Source organism: Otolemur garnettii, unplaced genomic scaffold (genome assembly GCF_000181295.1).
Source record: "Otolemur garnettii isolate 467f Iridium unplaced genomic scaffold, OtoGar3 scaffold00270, whole genome shotgun sequence".
Lineage (NCBI taxonomy): Eukaryota > Metazoa > Chordata > Mammalia > Primates > Galagidae > Otolemur > Otolemur garnettii.
Window position 1 is genome coordinate 425,600 of NW_003852665.1, and position 26,484 is coordinate 452,083.

General features: G+C 36.6%; 1 protein-coding gene across 1 annotated transcript in view; it reads left to right on the top strand.

The window, feature by feature from the left end:
* PLCL1 (phospholipase C like 1 (inactive)) overlaps positions 1–14,012 on the top strand; it is a 328,179-nt gene extending 314,167 nt beyond the window's left edge. Inside the window, exon 6 of the mRNA XM_003802985.3 lies at positions 10,974–14,012. Within this exon, the coding sequence (XP_003803033.1) occupies positions 10,974–11,156 (183 nt within the window). The 3' untranslated portion in view covers positions 11,157–14,012. The remainder of the gene's footprint in view (positions 1–10,973) is intronic.
* Positions 14,013–26,484: the final 12,472 nt, after the last annotated feature.

Here is a 26,484-nt window from a genome sequence, read left to right on the forward strand (position 1 = left end):
GCTTGGGATTTTCCATTATTCAGCTCACTGGTGTTGAAGCAATTTTGTTGACATTTTCTGTAAGTGGATTAGGCTTGGAGTCATTTGCCCAAAGCAGACAGATGGCTTCTTAAACAGAGCACCCTCGAAGGAGCTTATCTTACGGTATCTTCAGAAATAAAACAGGTCTGTCACAAAAGATAATGTTTGTCATTAATTTCTTTTGGTGACAGATGATTTCAGTCATTTTTACTTCCTCATGTGGCTTAAGTGAAACAGCTATTTTAAATTTTTATTCCAACTGTGGCAACGCTTCGGTGTTTTACACTGAACAATGTTATAGCCTTTCAATGACAAATAAGAAAATAAGGGGGGAGGGGAGGCTTTGGGGGGAAGCCCAAGCATAGCTCCACATTAATGCAATTGTTATTTTAGACATTATGAAGTCTTTCATAGGACTAATGAGTGATACAATCTTAACTTTTATTCTCAGCTAACAGTTAATTCTCCCCACGTCATTAACTTGGCTTTTTAAGTTTCAAGATGTTTTTGTTCCCTCACATTTTGTAAGGTCAAGTACAAAGGACTTATCTATAATATTGTCATTTCTGTTTGTAGAGTAATAGGGTTACTAACAATTATAGAGTTTGCTGCGTATGCCAGGCATTGCTCTAAATGACTTACATGCATTTTCTATCTTAATCACAATAAATTTATGAGATGGATGTAATTATTATGGCCACTTTATAAATGAGGAAACTGAGGCACTGCATGGCCTTCACTAAGGTCAAAAAACTATTAAGTCATGGAGCGGGGATTTGAACCCAAGTACAGTGTTATGGACCTCCCACTGTAAGTTCACCTCTGAGAACAGCAATATGGTTACAATTCAAAGTCTCTAGGCCAAATTGTTATTATGTGAGAGAAATGTGGGATCCTTACAGTCCTTCATCACTCCTAGAGTTCTGATTCTATGCCTCCGTTTGTGCTGCCATCCTGGGCAGCCAACTTTCATAGGAAGTTTTTGGGGGCTCATGGGTATTGCAAGGAGAACTTAGTATCCCAGGGGTTTGAGAATTACTTGATGAGTCTTCACACTAATAATATCCTTTCAAATGTTCAGCTGTGCCTGTAATTAATTTACTTCTTCAATTATCTTCTTTTGGACTTTGATCTACGAAGGAGTATGATGATATCTTTAAGTTGAAAACCAGTCTTTGTTTTTCTTTTTCCCAGCACTTACCTACTTATGAATCCTATACCATTACTTTTATATTTCAGTTTCCTGATAATTTGGCTCAGATTAAAACTACTAAATCGTTCCAAACAATAACTAACATTGAAGATAGAAGTTAATATTATCAATCACAAACAAATGTCCTTTGAGGTACTTTTGAAGGTTTGGTGAGTTTGGTGTGGTGTATGGACATTGTTCACTGCCTCACTTGTGGGATTCTCAGATATTTTCTCCCTGGTGAAAATCAAAGTAATCAGCCCAAGGGTGGTAACTGTGTCTGGGATATGCATAGGGTTCCTTCAAAGAGTCTTTTCTTCTATAAACCAACGTCATTAGTTATTTTTCTTCTCTGTATTTCTAAGATCTATTCGATGACATGTGCAACGTATTATGTACTAGGCCTCAATAAAAAAAAAAAAGAAAAATGCCAACCCCCTCCCAAATAAACTGATGGAAAAGCATCTATTGGCCTGGGAAGCAGCATGATTAGTTATTTCCTTCACATGTCTTTCCTGTGTGAACGTGGGTAACATGTTTCTTTTGCTTTCTTCAGCATTATTTCTTCATCTGTAAAGTTATGAAATAGTCCTTCAAATGTCTCAGAACTGTGATATAATTATTAAGACCTTTTATTTAGCAGAACTAAATGCTCCTGTCACTATATTGTTTTCTGCTTCTAGTGTTTCTTTCAGATATACACTTCAAGGAAACAAAATAAATTCTAAAAAAATAAGGGAATAAGGGAAAATGAGCTATATGAGGCAATTTTGGTCCTGTGCCATCGAGGCAGTATCCTCCCAGAACTCTCTCCCATACCATCTCTATCTGTATCAGAAAGACATAGGAGGACTGGGGACTAAAGGCAAGCAGCAAAGGTCTTTGTGCTGTGCTTCAGTGATTGGAAGATGCCAAGAAAGGAAAAAGATGCTGGGTCATCTTTCCAACTGTTCCCTGTTGTCATTTTCTCAGAGAATTCTTGTCTGGTGCCTTTGACCACTACATGAGTGCACAGTAATACATTCCTTTCCCTTAGGTACTTAGCACACCTCGTGATTAAACACAACTTCATTTCTGTGGCTGTTTTATATATGCCTTTATCCTTTGCCAGACTCAAGTTCTGTGGGGATGGGGCTGGTGTATTAGTATTGTACCCACCACCTCCAGTTCAGCCTGGTGGCTCCCAGTAGGTGAAGTACTGCCCCCTGGAGGTTGTTCTGGGAAACTGTGCAGGTGATGGGAGGATTGTGGTATTTAGGAGGAAGGGTCAGGTATGCTTTATGTCTTGCACTGCGCAGGACAGCATGACATAATGAAAAATTGCCCTGTGTCTTGCAAGACTTCCATGGAGTACCATCTGGCTAAACTCCTTAAAATATAAATTGGAGCATTTTAGTATACTATATTAGTTAATTATTATTGTTTTTCTTTACAAAGGGTTTTGGAAAGGGCTTGGTAAAGGTAGTTACTGAGAGAGAAACCTAACTGAAATAAAGATATTTTCCAAATTATTGAATGATTTATTCACTCTTTGCATTCTCTATAATTGCTATACGGTGATACTGGAACAGACTAGGAAGTGACACAAGTTTCGTTCTAATTTGATGCTTTATTCGTTATCATTGACAATTTACAGTAGGCATCCCACTGTGTTCCATGAAGTAGAAGCTAATATTATCAATCGCAAACAAATGTCCTTTGAGGTACTTTTGAAGGTTTGGTGAGTTTGGTGTGGTGTATGGACATTGTTCACTGCCTCACTTGTGGGGTTCTCGGATATTTTCTCCCTGGTGAAAGTCTGTACTTGTCTTGGCATGTTATACTTTAATTAAGGTTATTTTCTTCTTTCTTTTATTAAATGCAAATAAGTCTGGTCCGTTGCCATTATTTGTTTTCATAATCATGTCTATTTTTGCATGATCATTTTCGTATACACTTTTTCTGTGTAATGGCATTTGACTGTTGTTATTTATCTTTTAATGCATTCATATTAAGTTCAGTACAGGCACTGGCCTGCTCCTCTGTTGTTTCTGGTGTGCCTGACTGAGCTTCGTGTATTGTAATACATACTATTTTACTTTAAATGGTATTCTCTTATTTGTTCTTTATATTATAGCTAGGGTACTATATTTAATTTTTACTAATGTACAAATATTCATGAATTAAATTTGGGGATAATAAAGGAGACATTACAAAATATCTGTTTTAAAGGCCTTGGTTAAAATAAAATTCAGAACCACAGGCCAAAGGCAAAGTTGGCTGTATAGTGAGTGTGCAGTAAGAATTTGCTTGATGGGTAGATGAATAAAGCAAAAATTTAGGCCCAGGGCCTCATTGCTACCTAAGGAAGATCACTATTGTTCCTGAAGCAAAGGAGAGAAATGGGTGTTTCTTAATTCACATACAGCACATACACATAGCTTAGAACAAAGTAGAGTAGGCCAGTTAAGTGGGAATTTGAGACATGAAATTTTCTTACTGTTTTTGAACTCTGCTCAACAAGTGCGTCTCAATGCAGTAGATTTTATTGGGTAATGCAGATATTACCCACCAGTAACAATACCTGTTGTCAACACTGTTGCACTTAGATTATTATTAATCTAATCCTTAGTATATTATTAGTGAGTATTGTTTGATATTAAACTACTTCATTTATGTATTCTTCATATACCAGGGCATAAAAGTGGTCTCCTGTATATAAATAAGTTATTTGGGGTTTATTTTGAGACAGAGTCTCACTTTGCACTTTGTCACCCTTAGTAGAGTGCTATGGCATCATAGCTCACAGAAACCTCCAGCTCTTGGGCTCAAGTGATCCTCTTCCCTCAGTTTTTCATTTTCAGGAGAGACAGGGTCTCACTCTTGCTCAGACTGATCTCATACTTCTCAGCTCAGGCAATCCACCTCCCTCAGCCTTCCGGAGTGCTAGGATTACAGGTGTGAGCGACTGCACCCAGCCTTAAGTATTTTTTTTAAAAACTTAGCTAATATGAAAGATGTTTGCTTAAGATTTAGTGAATTATTTTAACTAGAGTCCTTCATTCCTTCAACTTTCAGGTTAGTCAAGATTTTCTAAGGAAAAAGATAATTGCACAATGCAGAATGTTATTTGAGAAAGAAATGTAGGAATAGAATACCTTTTAAATGTAACTTTCAAATTTAATTTTCATTATGTTGAATTTGACAATGACTTCAAAGTGTGTTTAGAGCTTTTTGTATAGTTATACTTATTCAATGTCATTTGCTGCATTTTATAATTTTGTGAGGATCCTGGCATTGAGTTATTCTTAAAATTAAGAAAGTATCTTTTATACTTTATGGCTGGGGGTGGTGGCTCACACTTGTAATTCTAGCACTTTAAGGACTGTGGCCGGAGGGTTGCTTGAGCTCAGGAGCTGGAGATCAGCTTGAGCAAGAGTGACACCCTGTCTCTACCAAAAATAGAAAAACATAGTCAGGTCTGATGGTGCACATATGCAGTACCAGCTACTTGGGAGACTGAAGCAGGAGGATGGCTGGAGCCCAGGAGTTTAAGGTTGCTATGAGCTAGGCTGAGGCTGTGCATGGCATGATAGCCCAGACAACAAAGAGAGACTCTGTCTCCCAACACCTGCCAAAAAATCTTCTATATTTTATAAATTATTTTTCTTTGGGAACTAGATTCTCAGATTTTTTTTTTTTGTCTCAAGTTTATTTTGTTTAATCTTAATAAAGCCACTCCATCTTAATTTTGATTACTGTTATAAAACATCTTTTAAACAAGTTTCAGATTAATACAAGGGTACACACGGTTAGTTTACATTGTTTGCATTTGTTTGGAAAAGTCCAAGTTGTATTTGAGTCCTTCACCCAGGAGGTGTGCCACATACCCCTGCACTGCACCAATTAGGTGGGAGCTTACTGAGCCCCTCCCCACTCCTCTTCCCCTTCTTCTTGAATTTAATGATTTTTCCTCTCACATAGATTCTCAGAAATTAAAAAGACTTACTTATGTTTTGTTTCTATAGTTTCCAGAAATGCTCAATTAATTGGTATTTATAACCAGTTCTAAAATGTATCAGTCACAAAACTAATTGAAAAAATGCGCTTTATATAAAATTATAAAATCTAATGGCTTGGGTGACCATGTTAAATGCAATTACCTTTATACTCCTATAGAAATTATGTTTAATTGCGTTATGTACCAAAGATTTTAAAAGCCAAGTCCCCTTTATTTTGAGTTTAGAGTTGCAGAAGAATAACAGGCAAAGCTCCATCAAGCCAAGACTGTTAGACCAGAACTACTCTATGATTGCTCACCCATTTTTCATCCATTTCCGTGGAGTCATCCATTTTTCTTACATATCCACTTTAAAATTGGTGAGTGGAATGCAGTTGAAATATTCAGTTGCCAAGGTGTTGAAAAATAATAAATCTCAATGCAATAGAAATTTCTATTTTTGTTCAGTTGAAGTATTTTATACATGAGGGCTATACCTTTGCACCTTGTAACTCATAAACATCTTGTACACATTTCCTCACAGCTGAGCTTTCATCCTAGACAGCAAGAATCTCAAGCCGTCTTTGAATAGATTTGCCTAATATTCCCAAGACAGCAACATACCAGAAATGTAACATTACGAGAAGTACATCTATCATGACATTAAAATATTTTTTATCTGCGCTTTTCTCAAATGGAGTACATTGTAACCATTATTTTTTTACCTCTTTAGAACAAAGGATTTAACTTCTTTAAATGATAAAGAGGTTCTCCAAAAGGCTGGCCTTTGAACTAATAATATGGCAGTGGTGCACAGCCCGCCACAGTCTGGTCCGTCTGTGGCGGCTGGAGCACATCAAGGGTTGCTTATCCTGCCGCAGTGGCTGTGGCTGACTTTTACTGCAGTGCAAGCGTGGGTGATTCTAGCTGTGGATGGAGACGCTCCCACGGAAAGCATATCAGGGAAATCAGTCTGCTGTTGAGTGTGTGCTCAAAGATACCCATGTGAGTTGGCCTGGAGACAGAGCTGGATTTGTTTATGTGTGTAGTTGTATATATGTGAGTGTTGTTCCATTCCCAGAGTCCCAGTTGACTGCTTTAAATATTTGTGGTGTGCTCTGAGACAACCCACGCATTTCCTTCACACATGAGGACACCGGCTATGCTGTTCTCCTGTTCTTTTGTGTGCTAATATCACAAGGGATAGTGCAGTTCGTGGGAAAAATGGGTGTGAAGGGCCCTCAGGATGTCTCTTGTGAGTGACTATGCCATATTTTAGCCAAAGCTATTTTCAAACAGGAGTGATGAGGGGTTGCGTTTCTTGTAAGAACAGGAATAACATAAATCCTAAGTGTCTTTTATAGATTTAAACACATATAATGAATAGATAATTTACATTTAGAATTCTGGCCTCTTTTCTGGTTATGATATAATGAGATAATGTATGCAAATTGGTTTACACTTAGTGTATTAAATGTTCAAGGAATGTTAGCTGTTGTTCAGTGTTGTGATAGTGTTTTATCAATCAAAATTGTGGTGTTATGATACAGCAGCCTGATTTGCGGTCTAAATTGCATCAGATATTTCCTGATTTCTAGATAATGTACTTTAATTTCAGTTTAATGCAATTGGAGATTTGGAAAAGAATGCTTAGTCTTTGTTTTCTCCATATTCATTAATCATCACTAACTTTGGGGTTCAAAGTTTCTGTAAGGATCTCTATGGTTTTCCATGATTCAAAGTGTTGCTTTTTAAATGTGTTGAAATTGCAATGGAATCATATATTCAGAAGCCCAAGAGCTGCGGAGGCTGAGTGGTGGCTGCTGGGGCTTCTGCTAGTGCCTGTTATTCCTTGGGCATCACACTGCCTGAGATGCTCTTTATTATACTCTCTTTCCTTTGCATTAAAACAATCCTTCTTATTTTTTTTTCCCTGAAGCATCGCTAGTACCAGAAGACAGAAACTATAATCCCCAGGAGGCTGTTAGCACAGAAATGCTGGCAGCAGCTTGACATTTCTTTCAAGTCAAGCATTCAGTGGCCAAACTATACGTTAATTTTGTTTTCCATGCCATGAGAATCCCAGACCTATTTTAGTATACAGGAGGTGTTTCAATTTATACACTGCCAGTGAAATGAATTCTGCTTGACTTCTCTCCTTCCTCTTCTTCCCCTAAGACCTCTGTTTGAAAAGAATAGGATTAAAGCATATGCTTAGAATGCACTATTATAATTCCCCTTAAATAGTGATATATAGACTACGGACTAATGCCTTTAAGTGGCTTAGCTGGTCTGAATTCTGATTCTAATACATCTTGAAGGAAATGATACACAGGACAAAGATGTTCAGAGGGAGCTCTGGTGTATGCTGGCCAGTTAGGAGGAGCGTGGGGGTGTTTGTGATGGAGCAGAGAGGTTGCTAGATAGTTAGAGAAAAATGGGGAAAAAGTCAGCTCTAAAAAGGAATGCTAGGATTGGGGTCGTTAACCATCGACTCCTCCCACTCGGCCGTGTTATCTAGAATGGGTTGTTTCCGGTTCAGGTGAAGGGGAGGACCCAAAGAAAAGAGACAGTATGTGATTCCTTGAACCACAGAACAGAAAGATGATCAGTATTCGTTCCTCTTTCTTAAAAAATAGAAGACAGATTTTTACGTGAATGTTTCAGTGTGCAGTGTTCAACACATAGCCTTTCCTTTTCTCTTCCTTTATGAGTTAATAGTTGAACTTGGTGGTCCTATTTTTATTTTTTTGGTTTGTGTCATGCAGCCAGTATGCGTCGTCTCCTGGGTTCTCAGGAGATGATGTAGTTGTGTTCTTGTGCCCTGGTACAAACTGTTTTCTCCAATTGGTCATTGTTTTCTAGAGAGACTGACTTCTGTGTACCAGAACTGGCACAGTCTGGCATTTAGACTTGGATGCCACATCTCAGAACCAATGAGATGACATTCTGGCCTTAAAGTATGTTTTTTAACCTGCTATAGTAAACAGGAGGTGAGAACAAGATGCATTAGTAACATCCAACTTGGTAACTTTTGCACGTTCCACTATTCTCGTGCAAGTAGGAAGGATTCCAGTTTTTCTTCCGTTGTGCTTTCAAAATTCTAGAGGAAAATTTAAAACTAAATGAAAAAGGAACACTTAGAAGTAATACCCTGAAAACGAAAATTGGTATATTTTCATTATTGATAAACTGTGTTTATAGGAATTTTTCATTTGTAAAAATAGTAGCAATATGTATCTATAAAACAGACCTTTGTAGACAAGTTAGTTAAATTCATATTAAAATTTACACAGTACAAAGATGTTTTTTATAGCAGTAGATAATGTTAACTGCTTTCAGATCACCTTGTAGCATGGTGATTCCTATTCTTATGATAATTGAAACCATAAACAGCCCTTTAACATATTTTCTTTAATCTTAGAACTGTGAAGAAGACCAAAGGTTATTTTTATCTATTTTACAGAAGAGAACATGACCCAGGGAGAAATTGGTTAAAGATACTTTTCCCTCCCAGTGTATTCTTGGTGCTTCTTGTCCTCTTGACTCTAGATCCGTTTCTAAGTTCTGCCAGGCTGTGTCATGTGCCTGTACTTTCCTTGGTATCTGTGTTGTTTCCATGGGTAACAGTGAACAGGAGGCATTAACGTGCTTTGCAGAGAGTGCATGCTTCACCTCTAAGAGATGCTGTGTTGTGTAGTGGTTAAGACCACAGACTCTGGGGCCAACTGCTGGACCTCAAACTGTGCAGCTTTGGAAAGGTGGTTTGCTCTGGGCCTCAGCTTTTTATTGGTAAAGTGAAAATAATAGAAGTACTTGCCTCACAGGAGTGTTGTGATGACTGAATGAAAGAACGTAAAGCACAGAGAGTGGCAGGGAGAGCCCTGTGCGGTTGTGTTATTGTTACTGCCTCAGAGTTGTATTCTTTGAGTGGGTGTGACATCACTTGCAGTATCCAGAGGGGACTCACTCATCATGCCTGTATATTAAGAACAGATTCCCCAAATTCTGCTAGTGAAGTGAATATTTTTCTTTAGGAAATATGTCCCTCTCTGCCAGTCTTCCATGTTAGACTAGATTTTAAACATATGTATGGGACAGAGCACCAACCCAGGAGGTCAAGACCTGAGATTTGGTCCCCTCTGTCATCTTGGGCCAGTTGTTTAACCTCATCAGGCTCCACTTTATTTCTCTTTATGAAAAGGCTAAATGATACACTCTCCAACTCTTCTTCCAAAGTCACATGTCATGACCGAGATACTCGAAGGAAAGTTCACTTTAACACATATATTAGGTGCAGCGCAGATGTTTATTCATCCTATACAGTTAAAGACTGTTATTAGAAAGATTTAGCTGCCATTACATAGGATAGACTCGGAAAGTGCCTGTCTAGATTCTGTGGAATGAGATATTCCAAGGTGTTATAAAATACATGTTAGGAACCATTCATCAAATTAAAAAGATATCATAGTGCATCATGGAATACCTTGCATAAAATAAGTGAATTATCCTTTCCCTGAGCCTCTGCGTTATAGAGACTGTCCAGCAATCTGTGTAACCTCCACATCCTCCCATGTCGTCCTTTAGTTTCAAGGTCACACTCTCAGGCAACGCCATGAGAATGAAGAGGGGAGAGAGAGAGAGAGAAGAAATTGCTTCCTTTCTGTACACTATAGAAACATTCCTGCTTCCTCACACTCTGTCCTCCAGCCCCTGGGCCACTATCAGCACACACACTTGATCATGGTAACAATGAGCTAAAATAAGAAATAAAAATCTCAGTCGGGCACTAATGTAAATGACAGCTAATGGGCTCTGCAATCCTCATTTGCTTTTTTGTTTTGATTGACATGTTGAGCCTTTGGAGACTTTTTCTCCATTAGCCAGATGGGAACACTGTCCTGAAGATGATGGAAATGACAGAAGGAATGTGGATAACTAACAATTTAACAATAGGCAGATTGCAAGGATAACCCAATATATTAAAAACCAGCTCACCAAGCATAAGGGTGTGTGATTTACTTTGCAGAAGATACATTGCTGGATAAGTGCTTGTATACTGAATAGCTGATTTTATTTTTATTTCTTGTTTTTGTTTGTTTGTTTGTTTGTCTGGGACAGAATCTCTCTCTATTGCCCCAGGCTAGAGTGCCTTGGCATTATAGCTCACGGCAACCTCAAACTCCTGGGCTCAAGCGAACCTCTTGCCTCAGCCTCCCTAGCAGCTGGGACTACAGGCACCTATCATAATGCCTGGATAATTTTTTGTTTTTTTAGTTGAGACAGGATCTCACTCTTGCTCAGGTTAGTCTCAAACTCCTGAGCTCTCATCTGCCTCAGCCTCCCAGAGTGCTAGGATTATAGGTGTGAACCACCACCACTGGCCTACTTTTATTACTTTAAGGAAAAACTTTCCTTTTCTACCAAGCCTAGAAAATCTGGGTCTGGGTGAGGTAGGAATTGTAGAAGTGTGCAAAGTTGTAAACCATGGTTATGGAAGAGTTGACTTTCCTCAGCATATAAAGAGGAGGGTTCCCCATGACAGGAATCTTAAGGGACTAATAACAGCTACAGGGCCAGGTCAGGTTCAAGTTGAGGTCCTTGGCTTAAAGAGCAAACTATCTCAATAATATTAGAAAAGAACCTTGGATTAACCCTCAGAAAAGTGACCCTGGGTCTGTTTCCTCGTTTAGCAATGGCACCAAGGCTCTAGCACAATGTGACTCAGGATGTGCCCAGCCCATAACTTTCTTCTTTGGTGTCTGTTTTTCCTGTTTGCAGGGCCAAGGAGATCTGTTGAAGAATGCCAAGCATGAAGCTATAGAAAACATGAAGCAGATCCAGCTGGCGTGCTTGTCTTGTGGACTGAGCAAAGCCCCCAGCAGTGGTGCTGAGGCCAAGAGCAAGCGCAGCCTGGAAGCCATAGAGGAGAAGGAGGGTGGTGAGGAGAACGGGAAGCTGTGACCCACCCAGCATTGCCAGGGGCGCCCTTCCTACTTGTCAAGGACTCCGGTTTCTTGCTGTTTTCTTTAAATTTTTTAGAAGTTCACACACAAAAAAGCCCTCTATGGGGTTTTGGACTTAGATATTTTCACAATGTCAGTATTTTAGTGTAGTTAATTTATCTAAGTTAAAGCCTTTAGTAGCAGTGTTTTAAATTCTGAGACATGTGTCAACACCTATGTGTGGATGTGTGCAGAAGTGTGTGTGTCTGGATGAGACAGAGTGAGTGAGAGAAATTCTGTTAAAATCTATTCTGTGTTGTATTATTCATTTAGTAAGTTATTCCTTTATCTTTATCATTTTGGGACAAATGTGTTAATCTGAAATTCTAAAAGCACTTAGTGTAACCTGTTGCTGTGTTCAATTTTACTTCTCTGCCTTTGTCATTTTCATTTAGAGATCTCAGCATAGCTTATTATTGAAGGAAGCCAAATTTATCAAAGCATTGATGTTTTGATAGATTGACTATAGATTAGAAAAATTCCTAAGAATCACAGTAGAAATAAAAGTTAAAAAAAAAAAACATTAAAGAGATGAGCAGAATTTCTGGAAAGATCAGAAAAGTCATTTTTTTCAGTTAATAAACTCTTTAAAATATTTATTAAATAAAATCACTTTTAGGAAGTTTCCTGTAGTCATTTACTAAGAACACAATTTTAATGGAAAGCTGATCATAAGGGAATTTATATCTACATATGTAGTACTCTGAACCACCCTGAAAACTCTGCGGTTACTACAATTTTGATGTGATACTGGCATCAATTTCAAGATTTATAGGAAGTTTCCATTTTTGCAATCTAGGAGTCTAGCATTTATTTTTTGTAACAGATATGGGCAACTAAAAGGTCTTAGATTTGATTGGGAAACTAAATTTAAATGTAAAGATATCATTCAAACTATCATATCATCATATTGAGTTGATATAAATTCTGTGGGTCAGATAACATCTTTGTGATGATTTAAGAATTAACTGATTATAAAGATCTATGATATAATTTTAACACATACAGAAAAACATACACACGAAAAGAAGCAAATGACTAATTAGGGCACATTCATAATTGCATCTAGATTATTTTTACCCTAGTGTCTTCATAAAGTACTTGAGTGTGTTGTTTGTTAACTCTAACAGAACTAAATGTTCTATGGTTAGGAAAGAATCTATTTATTTATAAAATAAAACTGCTTTTATTTTGAAAAGCTTCTTAATTAATTTGATTAACAAATATGCTAATTTGGGGAATCTAGAGAAGATAATTATTGAAATTTTGCAAATACAAAACAACTTCTATAGCTTCTGTGTTATTTCTGACTTCTTAACACTATTATGTTCTTGTTGCACATTACTGAAAGAGTAAAGATATGAAAAAGCGCTTTTATTGTTCTCTTTTGTTGTGAGTTAATTGAAAAAAGGAAAGATAACAAAAATGGGCTATTATACCAAAAATATCTTAGAGAGCATGCTATGTCTATGGACCAGAAATGATGAAATTACTCCTTGGATTTAAAACTGGGCACTTGTGGAGAAGGCACATGAAGTCATGTGAAGGCAAGTTTCCAGTGGAATTACAATGGCCAAAAAAATTCTCTATCCTCCCTTATACTTAACCTGCTGGTAGAAAGAATTGTGGAATGCAGATGCCTGAGACCTTTCTGATAACAAAGAGGTGGAACAGACAGAAACAAAGGCTGCCTTACATCAGCCAATTGATTGATTTTACTTGTGGACCACTTCACCTCCTTGAATTCCACTTGGGTAAATCCATGCCTTTCCTGGTGATAGGAGTGGAAAGATAAAGGGTGGTAAGCTCTCAAAGAGTATTTATACATTTGTTTACTTCAGGATCAAATTCAATCTTTGGATATAGCCTTCCTTGTTTATTCTATGTGTCCTAGAGCTCCACTCACACTTATGATCTACCCAGATATTCTCAACAACATGCAACAGCTCCACTTCATCGGATGCTACTTCTGGCAATGGATGCCAGTCATTCTCTGCTCCAATCCTGTGGGCGTTGCTGCTAAATGGTGAGGGAGATGTCAGCAGGGGGAGCTTTGGATTCTGAGAGTGAAAGAGGTGCAAGGGTAAAGGTCCCTATGATGCTCTTGCCTCCAGATAGAATACCAAAAACAAACAAGCAAAATCTTTTGTTTATTACAGTTCCACTCACTGTTACATTCTGCCAGTGTCTATCTCCTTTCCAGATTTTAACTGCAGTAGAAAAAGCCCTTTTCATTAACTTAGCTTTTGGTGATACTACAAAGTTAGCATTGGACATATTAATTCTATTTTAATTAATTCATTTTTATACCACCAAGGAGATTTGAGGTGGAGATGGTAGGTGTTATCACTGACATTTTGCAGGTCAGAAAGCCCACCTATAGTAAGTGGAAGAATTGATTTTTGAACTCAGGTCTTTCTGATTTTATGTGCAAAAGAATTTAAATAGTGATTTTGATTTTAAAGTTATTCTCAAAATTCTAAACCAGAATTTTAACTCTTTCCTTAATAACCAAAGTTACAAAAAGCTGTTATCACTTTTTTTATGAAAACAAAACATTGATGATCAAATGAAAATCTGATACATTGATGATACAAATGAAAATAAAAATCACCCAGTATTAACATTTTAATTTATATCTCTTCCAATACAGTTTAGAGATTATATATGTAAATGTGCTTTCATTTTTTAACAATAGAGAGATCATATTACATAAACTTTAACAGAATTTTTAAGACTTTAAAAATGTATCACGGATATCTTTCTATGTCAGTAAATTTATATGTACATAAGAGCTCCTAGCCTTTGAACTGAATCTAGTCCACAAAATGACATGTTTTATGGGGCCACTGAATGTTTTTGAAAAAATGTTTAAGCAATAGATAGCTTTTGAAAATCAGAAAATATCACATAAAATTAAATTTCCTTCTTCTTTTAAAATATTGGCTATTTTGACAGTATAAGATATCCCCGTATCCCCACCTCGAAACCCCCATACACATACTTCTTACTTGGCATCAATTAATGGAAGCTGTCTTCTTCTCCAAAAGGGGGAATATGCTGACCAGTTTGCTAGAGAACCTCTCTATGTGTTTATGTTATACTTGGCCCCTGTGGACATGTTAGGTGGTGATCCTTGATGCAAATTATCATTTATAAGAATTACATAGTGTCTTATCATGTGGTTTACCATAATTTATTTAGCCAATCCATTACTATTAGACTTTTCTCTTCCCATTCCCTGTTATATAAACATTGCAATGATAAAATCCATTTTTGCAAAGTTGTTCAACATTTTCCATAGGATAAATTTCTAGAAGTGGAATTGTTGAGTCAAAGGATGCACAGTTTTTCTTAGGGGTTTTGAGATACATTGCCAAATGGTCTCTAGAAAATTTTTTATATTTAAATTCCCACCAGAACTTTATAAGAATGCTCAAAATTCTCTGATAATAAATTTAATTTTTCTTATTTTCAGCTGCCAATCTAACTAGGTTAAAAAATTCTTATTTCTATTTATCCTTATTCTCTAGTGAGACTGAATGCATGTAAATATGTTTATTGACTATTAAAAACATTTTTACTCCAAAGGATACCATGAAGAAAGTGAAAAGACAACCCATTGGATAGGTACGCAAGTCATATATCTAATAATAGACTGGCCTCCAAACTACATAAAAACATTTATGTCGTTACATATTATTACAGCTTAATAAAAAGACACTTAATTTAAAACAATGGACAAAGGTTCTGAAAATGGGAAAAAGCCCATGGAAAAATTAAGCACACGGAAATACGTTCAACATCATTAACCACTTAGAAAACACAAAAGTCACAACGTGATAGGACCTCACATCAAATAAGCTGGTTATAATAAAAAAGACATAATAACAGATGTTCGTGAGGATACAGAGAAATTGGAATCATCGTACAGTGGCAGTGGAAATGTAAAATGGTACATCTGCTGTGGAAAACAGCTTGCCATTTCCACAAAAGTTTAAGCATAGACATGACCCAGCAGTTCTACTCCTAGGTTTATACCCAAGAGAAATAAAAACATATACCCACACACAAACTTGTCCACAAATGTTCACAGCAGTATTAATCATGATAGCCCCCAAATGGAAACAGTACACATGTTCATTAACTGATGAAGGAATAAACAAAAATCATATATTCATACAATGGATTATTCAACAATAAGAATACAGGAAGTACTCATATGTGATACACCATGAATAAACCCTGAAAACATGCAAAGTGAAGGAAGTCAGACACAAGGGCCACATATTATATCATTCTGTTGGCATGAAAAGTTCAGAAAAGGCAGATTTCTGTCTCTAAGGCAGAAAGTAGATTAATGGTTGCCAGGGGCCAGAAGGAGGGATAATGGGGAATGACTTCTAATAAGTATGAATTTTCTTACTGGTGTAATAAAAATGTTCTGGAATGAAAAATAATGGTGATAGTTGCACTACTGTGTGAATATACTAAAAGTTATTGAATTATAACCTTTAAAGGGTGAATTTTATAGTATGTAAATTGTATCAGTAAAAAGGGTTGTAAAAAAAAGAAACAGAAAAGAGAATTTACATAATGAACAGAGCATCAGTGAATAGTGAAATAACTTCAGGGAGTCTAGTATATATGAAACTAGAGAGAAGGGCAGGAAAGAAATAATATTTGAGAAATAATGGCTGAGAAAATTCTCATTTTTATAACAAAAACTATAAACCTACAGATCTCAGAATTTTAAAAAATTCCAAGGATAAGAGACAGAATACCACAAACTGGGGTAATTTATAAACAAGTTTATTTGGCTCACAGTTCTGGAGGCTGGGAAATCTAAGAGCATAGCTCCAGCATCTGGTGAGGGTTGTCCTATGGCAGAAAAGTATAAGGCAGAAGGCTAAGGCAGTCCTCGCAAAAGAGATATTGCTTTTGTGACAGCTACTCCAGAGATAACTAATCCACTTCTTTGATAAGATCTTCATTAGAGTGGAGCCTTCATGACCCAATCACCTCATAAGGCTCTACTTCCCAACACTGTGGCACTGGGGATTAGGTTTTCAACATGTGAGTTTGGGGAACATATTCAAACCATAGCAACAATCAAGCCACAGAATAGACAAATTGTTCAGCAGTAGTGATAATGAGACAATCTCAAGAGCAAACAATGAAAAGACAGGTACAGAGAAAATAAGAAAGAGTGGATTTCTTAGTGTAAACTATGTACGTGAGATGACAGAGGAACAACTTCTTTAAGGGACTAAAAGAGAAGCAAAAACTGTAACCCTAGAATTCCATACCCAGTGAAGATGAATCTTTGAAGATGAAAACATATATCCACACACAAACTTGTACACAAATGTTCACAGCAGCATCAATTCATTTGAAGATGAATCCTTGAATAACCAATAGGAAGGTTATACAAAACAGTTCAGATAAAATGCATTCAGATGCTGAATTCATCATCTGTAGATTCACATTACAAAGTAAATGAAGTAAAGTGATGCCAGATAAAAGTATCTGTGTAAAAGTACAAAGACCATGAATAAGTGCATGGGTCAGTACAGCTCTCCCCCTTATTTTCAGGTTCTGCGTCTGTGAATTAGGACAATGTCAGGCTGACAACATTAGAAAAAAGCCAATAATATAGTACTCAACCATAAAAAATAAAAAATATAGTACAAAACTATCTACAGAGCAGTTACATTGCATTGGGTATTATAAGTAACAGAGATGATTTAAAGTATATGAGAGGATGAATGTAGGTTATATGCAAATTGTGTGCCATTATATATGAGGAATTTGAACATCTGTAGATCTTGGTATCTGCAGGGGGTCCTGGATCCAATCCTCTGAAGATATTAAGGGAAAACTGTGTATATAAAAATGTATTGCTTAATTGTCTTAAAAATAATTTGTTTAAACGAAAATAACAAGGTAATGTGGAATTCGTAACACAGACGTAAAGAAAACATGGGATAAGACTAACACCAAATTGGTAGGAGAAAGGTTTCAATACCACATGTGAGGTAGTATAATGTATCGCTTGAAGGTAGATTTTTTTTTTCCTGAGACAGAGTCTCACTCAGTCACCCTGTGTAGAGTGCTGTGATGTCATTAGCAACTTCAAACTCGGAGCTTGAGTAATCCTCTTGCCTCAGCCTCCTTAGTAGCTAGGACTATAGGCATGTACTACCATGCCTGGCTATTGAAGATAGATTGTAGTAAGTTAAAGAATAGCGTCTAAACTCTAAGCCTACTTGGAGCCTGTAGCTCAAGCAGCAAAGGCACCAGCCACATACACCAGAGCTGGTGGGTTGGAATCCAGCCTGGGCCTGCCAAACAACAATGACAACTACAACCAAAAAATAGCCAGGTGTTGTGGTGGGCGCCTGTAGTCCCAGCTACTTGGGAGGCTGAGGCAAGAGAATTGCTTAAGCCCAGGAGTTGGAGGTTGCTGTGAGCTGTGATGCCACGGCACTCTACTCAGGGCAAAAGCTCGAAGCTCTGTCTCAAAAAAATAATAAAAAAATAAAAATAAATAAATAAATGAACTCTAAGCTAACCATTGGAACAACAAAGCAAAGAGTAATAACTAATAAGTCAATAAAGGAGATAACATTGAATCATAAAAAATGTATTTAATTCATCTTAAATGGGCAGAAATAGACAAACAGGGAAAAAAGAACAGATTAGAAAATAAAACACAAATAGCAAAATGATTGTCTTAAAATGAAAACCATTATCAATGGTTACCAATTAGTCACATTCAATGTAAATTATATGAGTACTGCAATTTAAGGGCAGAAATTGTCACACTGGATAAAATAAAAAGACCAAACAATATACTACTTAGAAGAAGCACACTTCAAATATAAGGACACAAACAGGTTAAAAGTAAAAGGATAGGAAAATACATGCCATGATAACATGAATCAAAAGAAATCTGCAGTGGCTACGTTAATATCAGATGAAGTTGATTTCAGAGCAAGGAATATTACCAGGAATAAAGAAAGTTAATGAAAAGCAATGAAGTGAAACTTAACCAAGAAGATGCACTAATCCTAAATATTTGTTGAGCTAGTATCAGAACTACATGAAAGTAAGCCATGGGTTCCCAGGAGAAGTACAAAATTACACAATTATAGCCAAACTTTTCAATACTTCTTTATCAATAACTGACAGAAAAAGTAGACAGAAAATTATTAAGAATATCAAAGATTTAAATTACATGATCTACCACCTTAATATAATTAATATTTATAGGACACTCCATCCATCAACAACAGAATACATGTTTTTTTTTCAAGTGTACATGAAAGAGTTACCAAATTGGCAATATTCTGGGTCTTAAAACATGTCTCAATAAATTTAAAAGAATTTAAAATTATAGAAGCATGTTCTCTGATCATAAGGGAATTAAATTAGAAAATAATAACAGATCTTTGTAAAGTCTTCAAATATTTGAAAACAACTCACTTCTAAATAAGTCATTAGTCAAAGTAAAAATTCAAAAAGGGAATTAGAAAGAAATTTGAAGTTAAATGTCAATATGTCAAAGTTCATGTGATATGGATGGGCATGGCGGCTCATGCCTATAAGACTGGCACTTTGGGAGGCTGAGGAGGGAGGACTGCTTGAGGACAAGACTTTGCAGCTGGTCTGTGGAAGAGTAAGAAGCTGGTCTCTACAAAAAAATGGAAAAAATTATCATGGTGTGGTGATGCATGCCTGTAAGCCTAAGCTACTTACTTAAGCGGCTAAATCAGAAGGATCACTTGAGCCCGGAAGTTTGAGGTTACATTGAGTTTTGATGAGGCCACTGCACTCCATCCTGGGTGAGAGAATGAGACAAGAACAAAAACGAAAACCATGGGGTAACACAAAAGCCATACCTACAAGGAAATTTATAGAGGTTATCACCTGTGTTAGAAAAAAAAGAAATTTCTTAAACAAAATATTTTAGTTTCCATCTTGAGAAACCAGAAAAAGAAGAGAAAATTATAATTAAATGTGGAATAAAGAAAATAATAAATGTTAGAGCAAAAACTCACGAAATAGGAAATAATAGAGAAAATCAATGAAATCAAAAGTTTTTTTGGGGGGGGGAGAAGATCAATACAATTAATAAACCTCTAATCAAACAGATGAGGAAAAAAAAGAGAAGACAAAAATTACCGGTGGCAAGAGTTAGAAAGGGATATCAATCCAGAATTTAAGGATATTAAAAGGATAATAAAGAAATGTTATGAAGTCTTCATATGCCTATAAATTCTACAACTGCAAAAAAAAGGGTTAATTCTTTCAAAGACACCAACTACCTGCTCATAAAATAATTATGATGATTTAAAAAAGTCTGACAGAAAGTACATACTGCATGTCCAGCAGTACAAAGTTTTGGAGATGCAAGCTAATAAATAGTGACAAAGGATGTCAGTGGTTGTCTGGAGGCAGCATGGAGGGGAAAGAAGGAGATGACAAGGTGCCACAAGGACACTGTGGGCGATTACTTGTGTGTTTACTATCTTGATTGTGCTGATGATTTCACTTATTATGCATATGTCAAAACTGAAACTGTATGTTTTGAATATGTGCAGGTTATTTTGTGGAATTACACCTCTGTAAAGCTCGTAGGAATACACAGCAGTATCTCCGAGTTAATAACTGTGAGGCAGCTTTATTGTTCTCATTTGTAAGTCGGTTTTTCCTATTTGCTTTTCCTCCCTTCCTCCTTCGCTTCCCTGCCTTCCCTTCCCTCCTTCCTTCCTTCTTCTTCTTTTTTTCTTTTTGATTGTTTCAAGTTTAAGAGTTTGCCTTTGTATACTTTTGGATAGTTAATTTTTTTTTTTTTTAATCTGGAAAATAGTGAATTTGTAGAGTTAGGTGTTTTTTCAGTTTACAGGAGTTTTATTTCTTGTAGTTTTGCTTTTTTCACTGTGTGTGCACACGTGTGTGTGTGTGTGTGTGTGTGTGTGTGTAGAGCCCTATTTGCTTTTGTGGCAGCTGCTCTGGACTTTCAGGAGCAGCCGTTGACCATATCACCATCATGTCCTTTCTATCATCTTTTCTGTAATCATGTTTTTTTCCTGCACTTTTCTTTGTATTCTGGGATGTTTTCTTGTATATTTCCTATACAGCGAAATTCCCTTTTTTATATTCTCACTTTAGATTTTTAATATTTGATCACATTTCCTTGTTAAAGCGTTTCTTCCAACTCCTCATCCAGCTCTTTATTGTTTCTTATGATATATTGTCTGATTACATCTTGCAGCATTTACTATTCTTCTACATGCAACATACTCCAATAAATGTTTATTTATCATAATTTTATTCAGTCTCAAAACAATCTTAGAGATTGATATTATCCTCGTTTTAGAAGAGGAAAAAGAGGCTTAGAGAGTGTTCTCCTTATCTATTGCTGCATGACAAATCACCCCCAAACCTCGAGATAATTATTTTGTTCACAAATCTGCACCTGGGGTAAGGCTGAATAGGGGTACCCTCCTCTGCTTCACTTGGCATCAGTTGGGGTGATTTGGAGGCTAAGGGCTGGAATCATCTGGGTATTTGTTTTTTCTTGTGGCTAGTGATGGCTGCTGGCTGCAGCCTTAGCTGGGAGACCTACAGGTCACCTCTGTGTGACATCTGTGCTTCTTCAACATGGTGGTTGGGTCCTAAGAGTGAGTGTCCTTAGAGAAAGCACACCAGGAAGCAGGTGTATCACATTTGATGACCTGCTTGGCCTTATAAGTCACACAGCATCATTTCTACCACAATACATTCATTGAAGGAGACACGAAGGTACACCCAATATTAAAGAGGAGGAGTGAATGTAGACTTCAACTCCTGATGAGGTATAATCCGGTGCTGGAAGGGCACAGAAAATAAATGTTGTTGCCACCTTTGAAAGTTGTAATCTTCCACACATAAATAAATCAATTTTCCTCTGGTCACATGACAATAATTGAGCTAGCATTTCTTATTTCATAGAAATCGGGTATTAAATTTTATTGAGCATAAAAGATACTAACTCAAATCTTCTTAAAAATTTACAATTATGGGTGGAGCCTGTGGCTCAGTGAGTAGGGCACTGGCCCCATATACTGGAGGTGGCGGGTTCAAACCCAGCCCCAGACCAAAAAAAAAAAAATTACAATGATGAGCTTCCATTACTTTTGTGTTTGTTTATGATACAAGGATCTTGTATGTATTAGAGTCTCTTACTTTATGTAACATTCTGATTTCCTTTTCTGATTACTCTTATAATATTTTATCCAAACCTACTTTTTTCCTTAAGAAAATGGTATGAATTTATTCTTGCTAGATTTCCTCCATTTCAGCTTGTATGTTATTAAAACTCTTAAAATTTAAGTGAAAAACTAAAAACTAAATCTTTGGTCCTAAACTGTAGAATCGATGTTATTTATTTAGTGATCTTGTTATCTTAGGGGTAAGGACTTGAAGCTTAGCCAAGTGTTTAGTGTTACATTTCCTAATAAAGACACAACTTTATGCCAATAAAAGGAAATGTCTTTACATGGTTTTATATCATTCTTCATTAATCTTCATTTGGCTACTGGGAAAACCAAAGCATAGCTCTTTGTCTAGTAGATCTTAAAGTTATACATAATACCCACTAGCTCTAAATTTGGCGGCCTTCCATTTCCCCACAGGAATTTTAGCATTGTCTTGCCAACAAAAGAAAGGAAACCAGAAATATGTTTAGGTCATAGTTGATTTAAGTCCTGAAGGAACTTGTGAGGAAGCAATGGTAGGCATTTTGACTCTTTTCTTTGTCATAGTGAGCATGTTACTGGCATCCTGGTGCCATTAGGCATAAACAGACTCCTAGGTTCTAAGTTCTTTAAATGTTCATAGGCTTAGACTAGAAAAAATGAATATACATACATACATATATACGAATACATATACACATATGACAATACATATGTATAAATATATATGCTGGAAAAATGGAAAAAATATATATTGGACATATGTATAGTTAATCCTCTATATCCATGGATTTAACCAACATTAATGAAAATATCTGGGAAAAAATTCTGTCTGTACTGAACATGTACAGACTTTCTTCCTTGTCATTATTCCCTAAACAATGCAGCATAACAACTATTTACATTGAATCAGATATTATATGTAATCTAGAGATGATTTAAAGTGTGCAGAAGGATGTACACAGGTTATATGCAAATACTATGACATTTTATATCAGGGGCTAGTGTATGTATGGATTTTGATATCTGAGGGAGGTCCTAGAACCAGTTCCCTCCAGGTACCAAGAGATGACTGTAGTTTGTTCATTTGTTGTGCATTGTTTTTGTAAATTTGGTGCTGCTATACTGATTTTTTGTGACTGAATTTGTTGATTTCCAAATGTACCACATAAATATTATCTCTTCTGTACAGTCTCTTCATAATATATAGTGATATAAATGTTAGCTTTTAGAAGTGCTAAAATGAACAAATACACTACCAATTCCTAGTACATTACTTTCAAGTCCTTTAATCTGTCTTTGATTTATGTAGCCACAAATTTCAGCACTTCACATTTCAGGAGTTCACAATTACTCGATGGATAAACCAAACCATTTACATAGGAAAGGATAATAACAGCTTTCATATGAGTATTGTACAGCTCCTCTTATCTCTGAAGAAAGTAATGAGACACAACTGAATAGAATGTTATTCAAATAAAATCTCAAGGGCGTTGTAACCATTCAATGCTTAGATATTTAGCTCAGCAGCTAATAGTAAGGTCCTATATTAAAGTTCTCTTTCTCTGTTTTGTTTAGAAGGCAGAGAAGATAATACTTGCTATTGGTCAGCACATATAATACAAGTAATTTGACTTTGCAAGCTGGAGAGTCCAGATTTTAGATTTTTTTGCCCAGGGTCTTTCATGAGTACATCCATACTTGGGACAAAATTTATTCTGATTTTTCCTTCATAAAATATAATCCAGTTAAAGCACATAGGGCCAGAAAATTAAATAAATCACAGTACTTAAGAAGGTCTAAATAATATACTGGATTTGCATTATTACAATGTTCTTGTCATCATATTTGGGTTAAGTGTCAGTGGACAGTGTAAGTGGGGCTTCTTTTCCTTTGGGCAGAACAGTAGGGAGACACATGGTAAAAGATTTAGGTTATAATCCTAGATGTTTATTCCAAATTTCTCTTTTCATGGCAGTCTTTCTGCTGCAGCTCCATCACACTAGGGATATTTTTCTTTGTTTCCCTGTTCATAGATTTCCTCCGGTGCTCAAATTTTCAACTGGCCTCTCAAGCAATAGAAATACCAAGCTATCTGAAATTATTTTAAAAGAAAATCACTCATAGGCCACTATACAAAGATAAACTAATTAATACTCTAAGTTTGTTCATTCACCAAATCAAATCAAAGCCAGCATTTACCCTTGTACCGTCTTCACTAGATTTTGACTCCTATGTCCCATTCTCCCTTTTGACTTATAATTGGCTAGTTCTTTTATTTGCTCAGGGAAGACGCTTCTGAGCTTGCTCTATGTCCTTGATATTCTGGGGTGGACCACCCTCCATTGTGAAAACAAAAGGCTTTCACAATGAAACTGTGTTGGAGCAATCACCACAATTAGGAGGTTTTTCTTTGGGGAAGTTGAAATATCACAACGGATTTCTTTAGTTTCAATTAACTTCTCTGTGTCATCAATTAAATTTAGTTGTGAGGAGGAATTTAACATGACAATTTAAGGGGTTATAATTCTGCTATTTGAAAAACCAAGTTGCAAGAGAAAAAGCTATTAACACTGGTTTCTATATTTGTTCATTTGTTAGCAGTGTCAGATTTTACCCCTTTTTTTTTGGTAGAGAACATTTTGACACCTCGAGATTTAAAATAAATTTCTGAGTAAGAAAATATTCATTCATTAATTCTGTCTGTCTTGAGCAGCTTCTAAATAATGGTGAAAAATATATTCCACAGAATAGACTTCTTTATTTCATAGAATAAAGCTTTATGGATTATGAGCTCATTTTTCAGTCTGGGATAAATAGATTGTGTTCTTTCCTCAAGGTATATTCAAGGAATCATAATATGGTGAGCCCTCTTTGTTGCAATTTACAAAAAATGTTTTCTCTCAAGTCATAAACATGCCTGAAGTATTCTCTGCTATTGTAACTATGAGAGAGGTTTAAAGTCAAAGAATTATGTAAAAAAAAGTCTTGATTTTTAAACTCCACATTCTCTTTAGCAATCTTTTCCTCCTGTTAAACAGCAGGGCCATCTCCCCAGAAGCTCAGGTCAAAATCCCAGTGGGCAGCTCCTCTCCACTCTTTCCCTCACACTTGCATATCAAATCTGTGACCACCTCGTGTTAGAATCTCTTCCCACATACATCTGGAATCTTTCAGCCTCTTACTAACTCAATCACCTTCCTCTATTACCTATTGAGAAGGGACACTAAGAAGGGAACTTCAAGGATGGAAGGAGGAAAACCTGGCCTGCTGAACCAGTAAGTCTGGAGGGCTCTAAGCATGTACATATGAAGTAACCTAGGTAACCAAGGACCAATAGAAAGAGGTCATAAATGACCAAAAGAAAAGGGCAATACTTCAGGGAGGTGCAGAGAGGCCAATGAGAGACTTACAACCAATTTCAAATGGAGATAGTATTTATATCCTTGAAGGCCTTTGTGTCTCTGTCTCACCTTTCTTCCTCCATGAGAGGGACCCACTTCTAACTTCTTTGGAAGTGTTCTGAGCCTTTTCTTTGTTCTTCCTAAATAAAATCTCTCTTCGTTACTATGAAACTTGTGTAGGTTACTTTTGCTTTCTATCCACACTGTCTGAGCCGCTCCAGTTTTATTTTCAATTTCCACTCACTTTGGCTTTCAGTTACCGCTGTGCCTCCATTGAACCTTCTAGCTCAGCTGAGTAATTGAACCAGGTCAACTGGGTTTGGGGAGCTGGGACCCCAACCCACAACACCTATTACTCACTATTATCTTGCTTAGATTATTAATATACCTTACAACTAAAAAACTTTTAGTCTATTTTTTTCCATAGTCATCAGAATGATTGAAGAAATGTTTATATATATATATGTGTGTGTGTGTGTGTGTGTGTGTATTTATATCTGTCTACCAAGACATGTGTGTGCATATAGTTGTGTCATCCTTCTACTTAAAACCTTCAGGCAGCCTCTGATTACATTTAACACCCAAACTCCCTGGCGTGTTCCTCATGACCTAGAAGCTCTGATCCCTGCCTGCTTGCTGCCCTTATCACCTATCCTATGCTCATACCCACCAAGCTTTTTCCTGTCTCTGCTCTGGATCTTTCTCTTCCAGACTAGTTCATTTCATTTTGGTCTCAAATGCCATCTTTTCAGAAAGACCTTCTGAATGTGAAGCAGTGTCCCCAAATATTCTCCAGCTCATCACTGTTTTATTTCTCCAGAGCACTCTGTTTATTTGTTAACTTCTTTATTATCAGCCTTCTCCAAGTAAATATAAACATTATGCGAGCAGAGACCTCATCTTGTCTTATTCACCACTCCTACCCCTGGCTTCTAGCACAATGCCTGCGCATAGGAAACACCTTATAAATCTCTGTTTCATGAATATTATAAAGCAACTGAGATAATACATTAGTAATCAGCAGCTGCATAGCAAAGATCATATACACTTTGCTTCAGGAAAATCTTTGACTTTTACTAAAGGATTCATTCTGGAATTCTTTCACCTTCATTGAAATATTTTTCAGGTTCAATAATTCTACATAATAAAATGAAAGTTCTTCCCCAATATAGCTGCTGTAGCTGTGTATCCTTTCTTTGTGAAAAGAGTGCTATTATGATCCAAGTTCAATACAGAGGCTGTCCCCTTCCCTTTCCTTTTTCCTCTCATCTTGGCTTCTCAGAATGGTGGGATTACAGGTGTGAGCCACCATGCCCAGCTTGCTGCTCTGTTTATAGCAAGAGTTACTGATGTTTTCCACATTTATTTAATTGGCATAATATTTCCTTTCCCTAGATTCCAGGTTTGGTGCCTTGGAATTTAGCAACTAAGTTTACCTTAATTGGCTGTAAGAGTTAGCTGTGCACATCCAGATAACTCTGACAAAAAGTGTGATGAGTGAATAAGGAAGCTCTCTGCTTCTAGTCTCCCAGGGAACAAATTTGGGAGGCACTTTCTGTGCTGCTCAGGAGGTCCTGGTGAAATGGAACTCCTGTTGTCACACTCGGAATGTCAGTAATTCACCTATAATCTTGTTGTT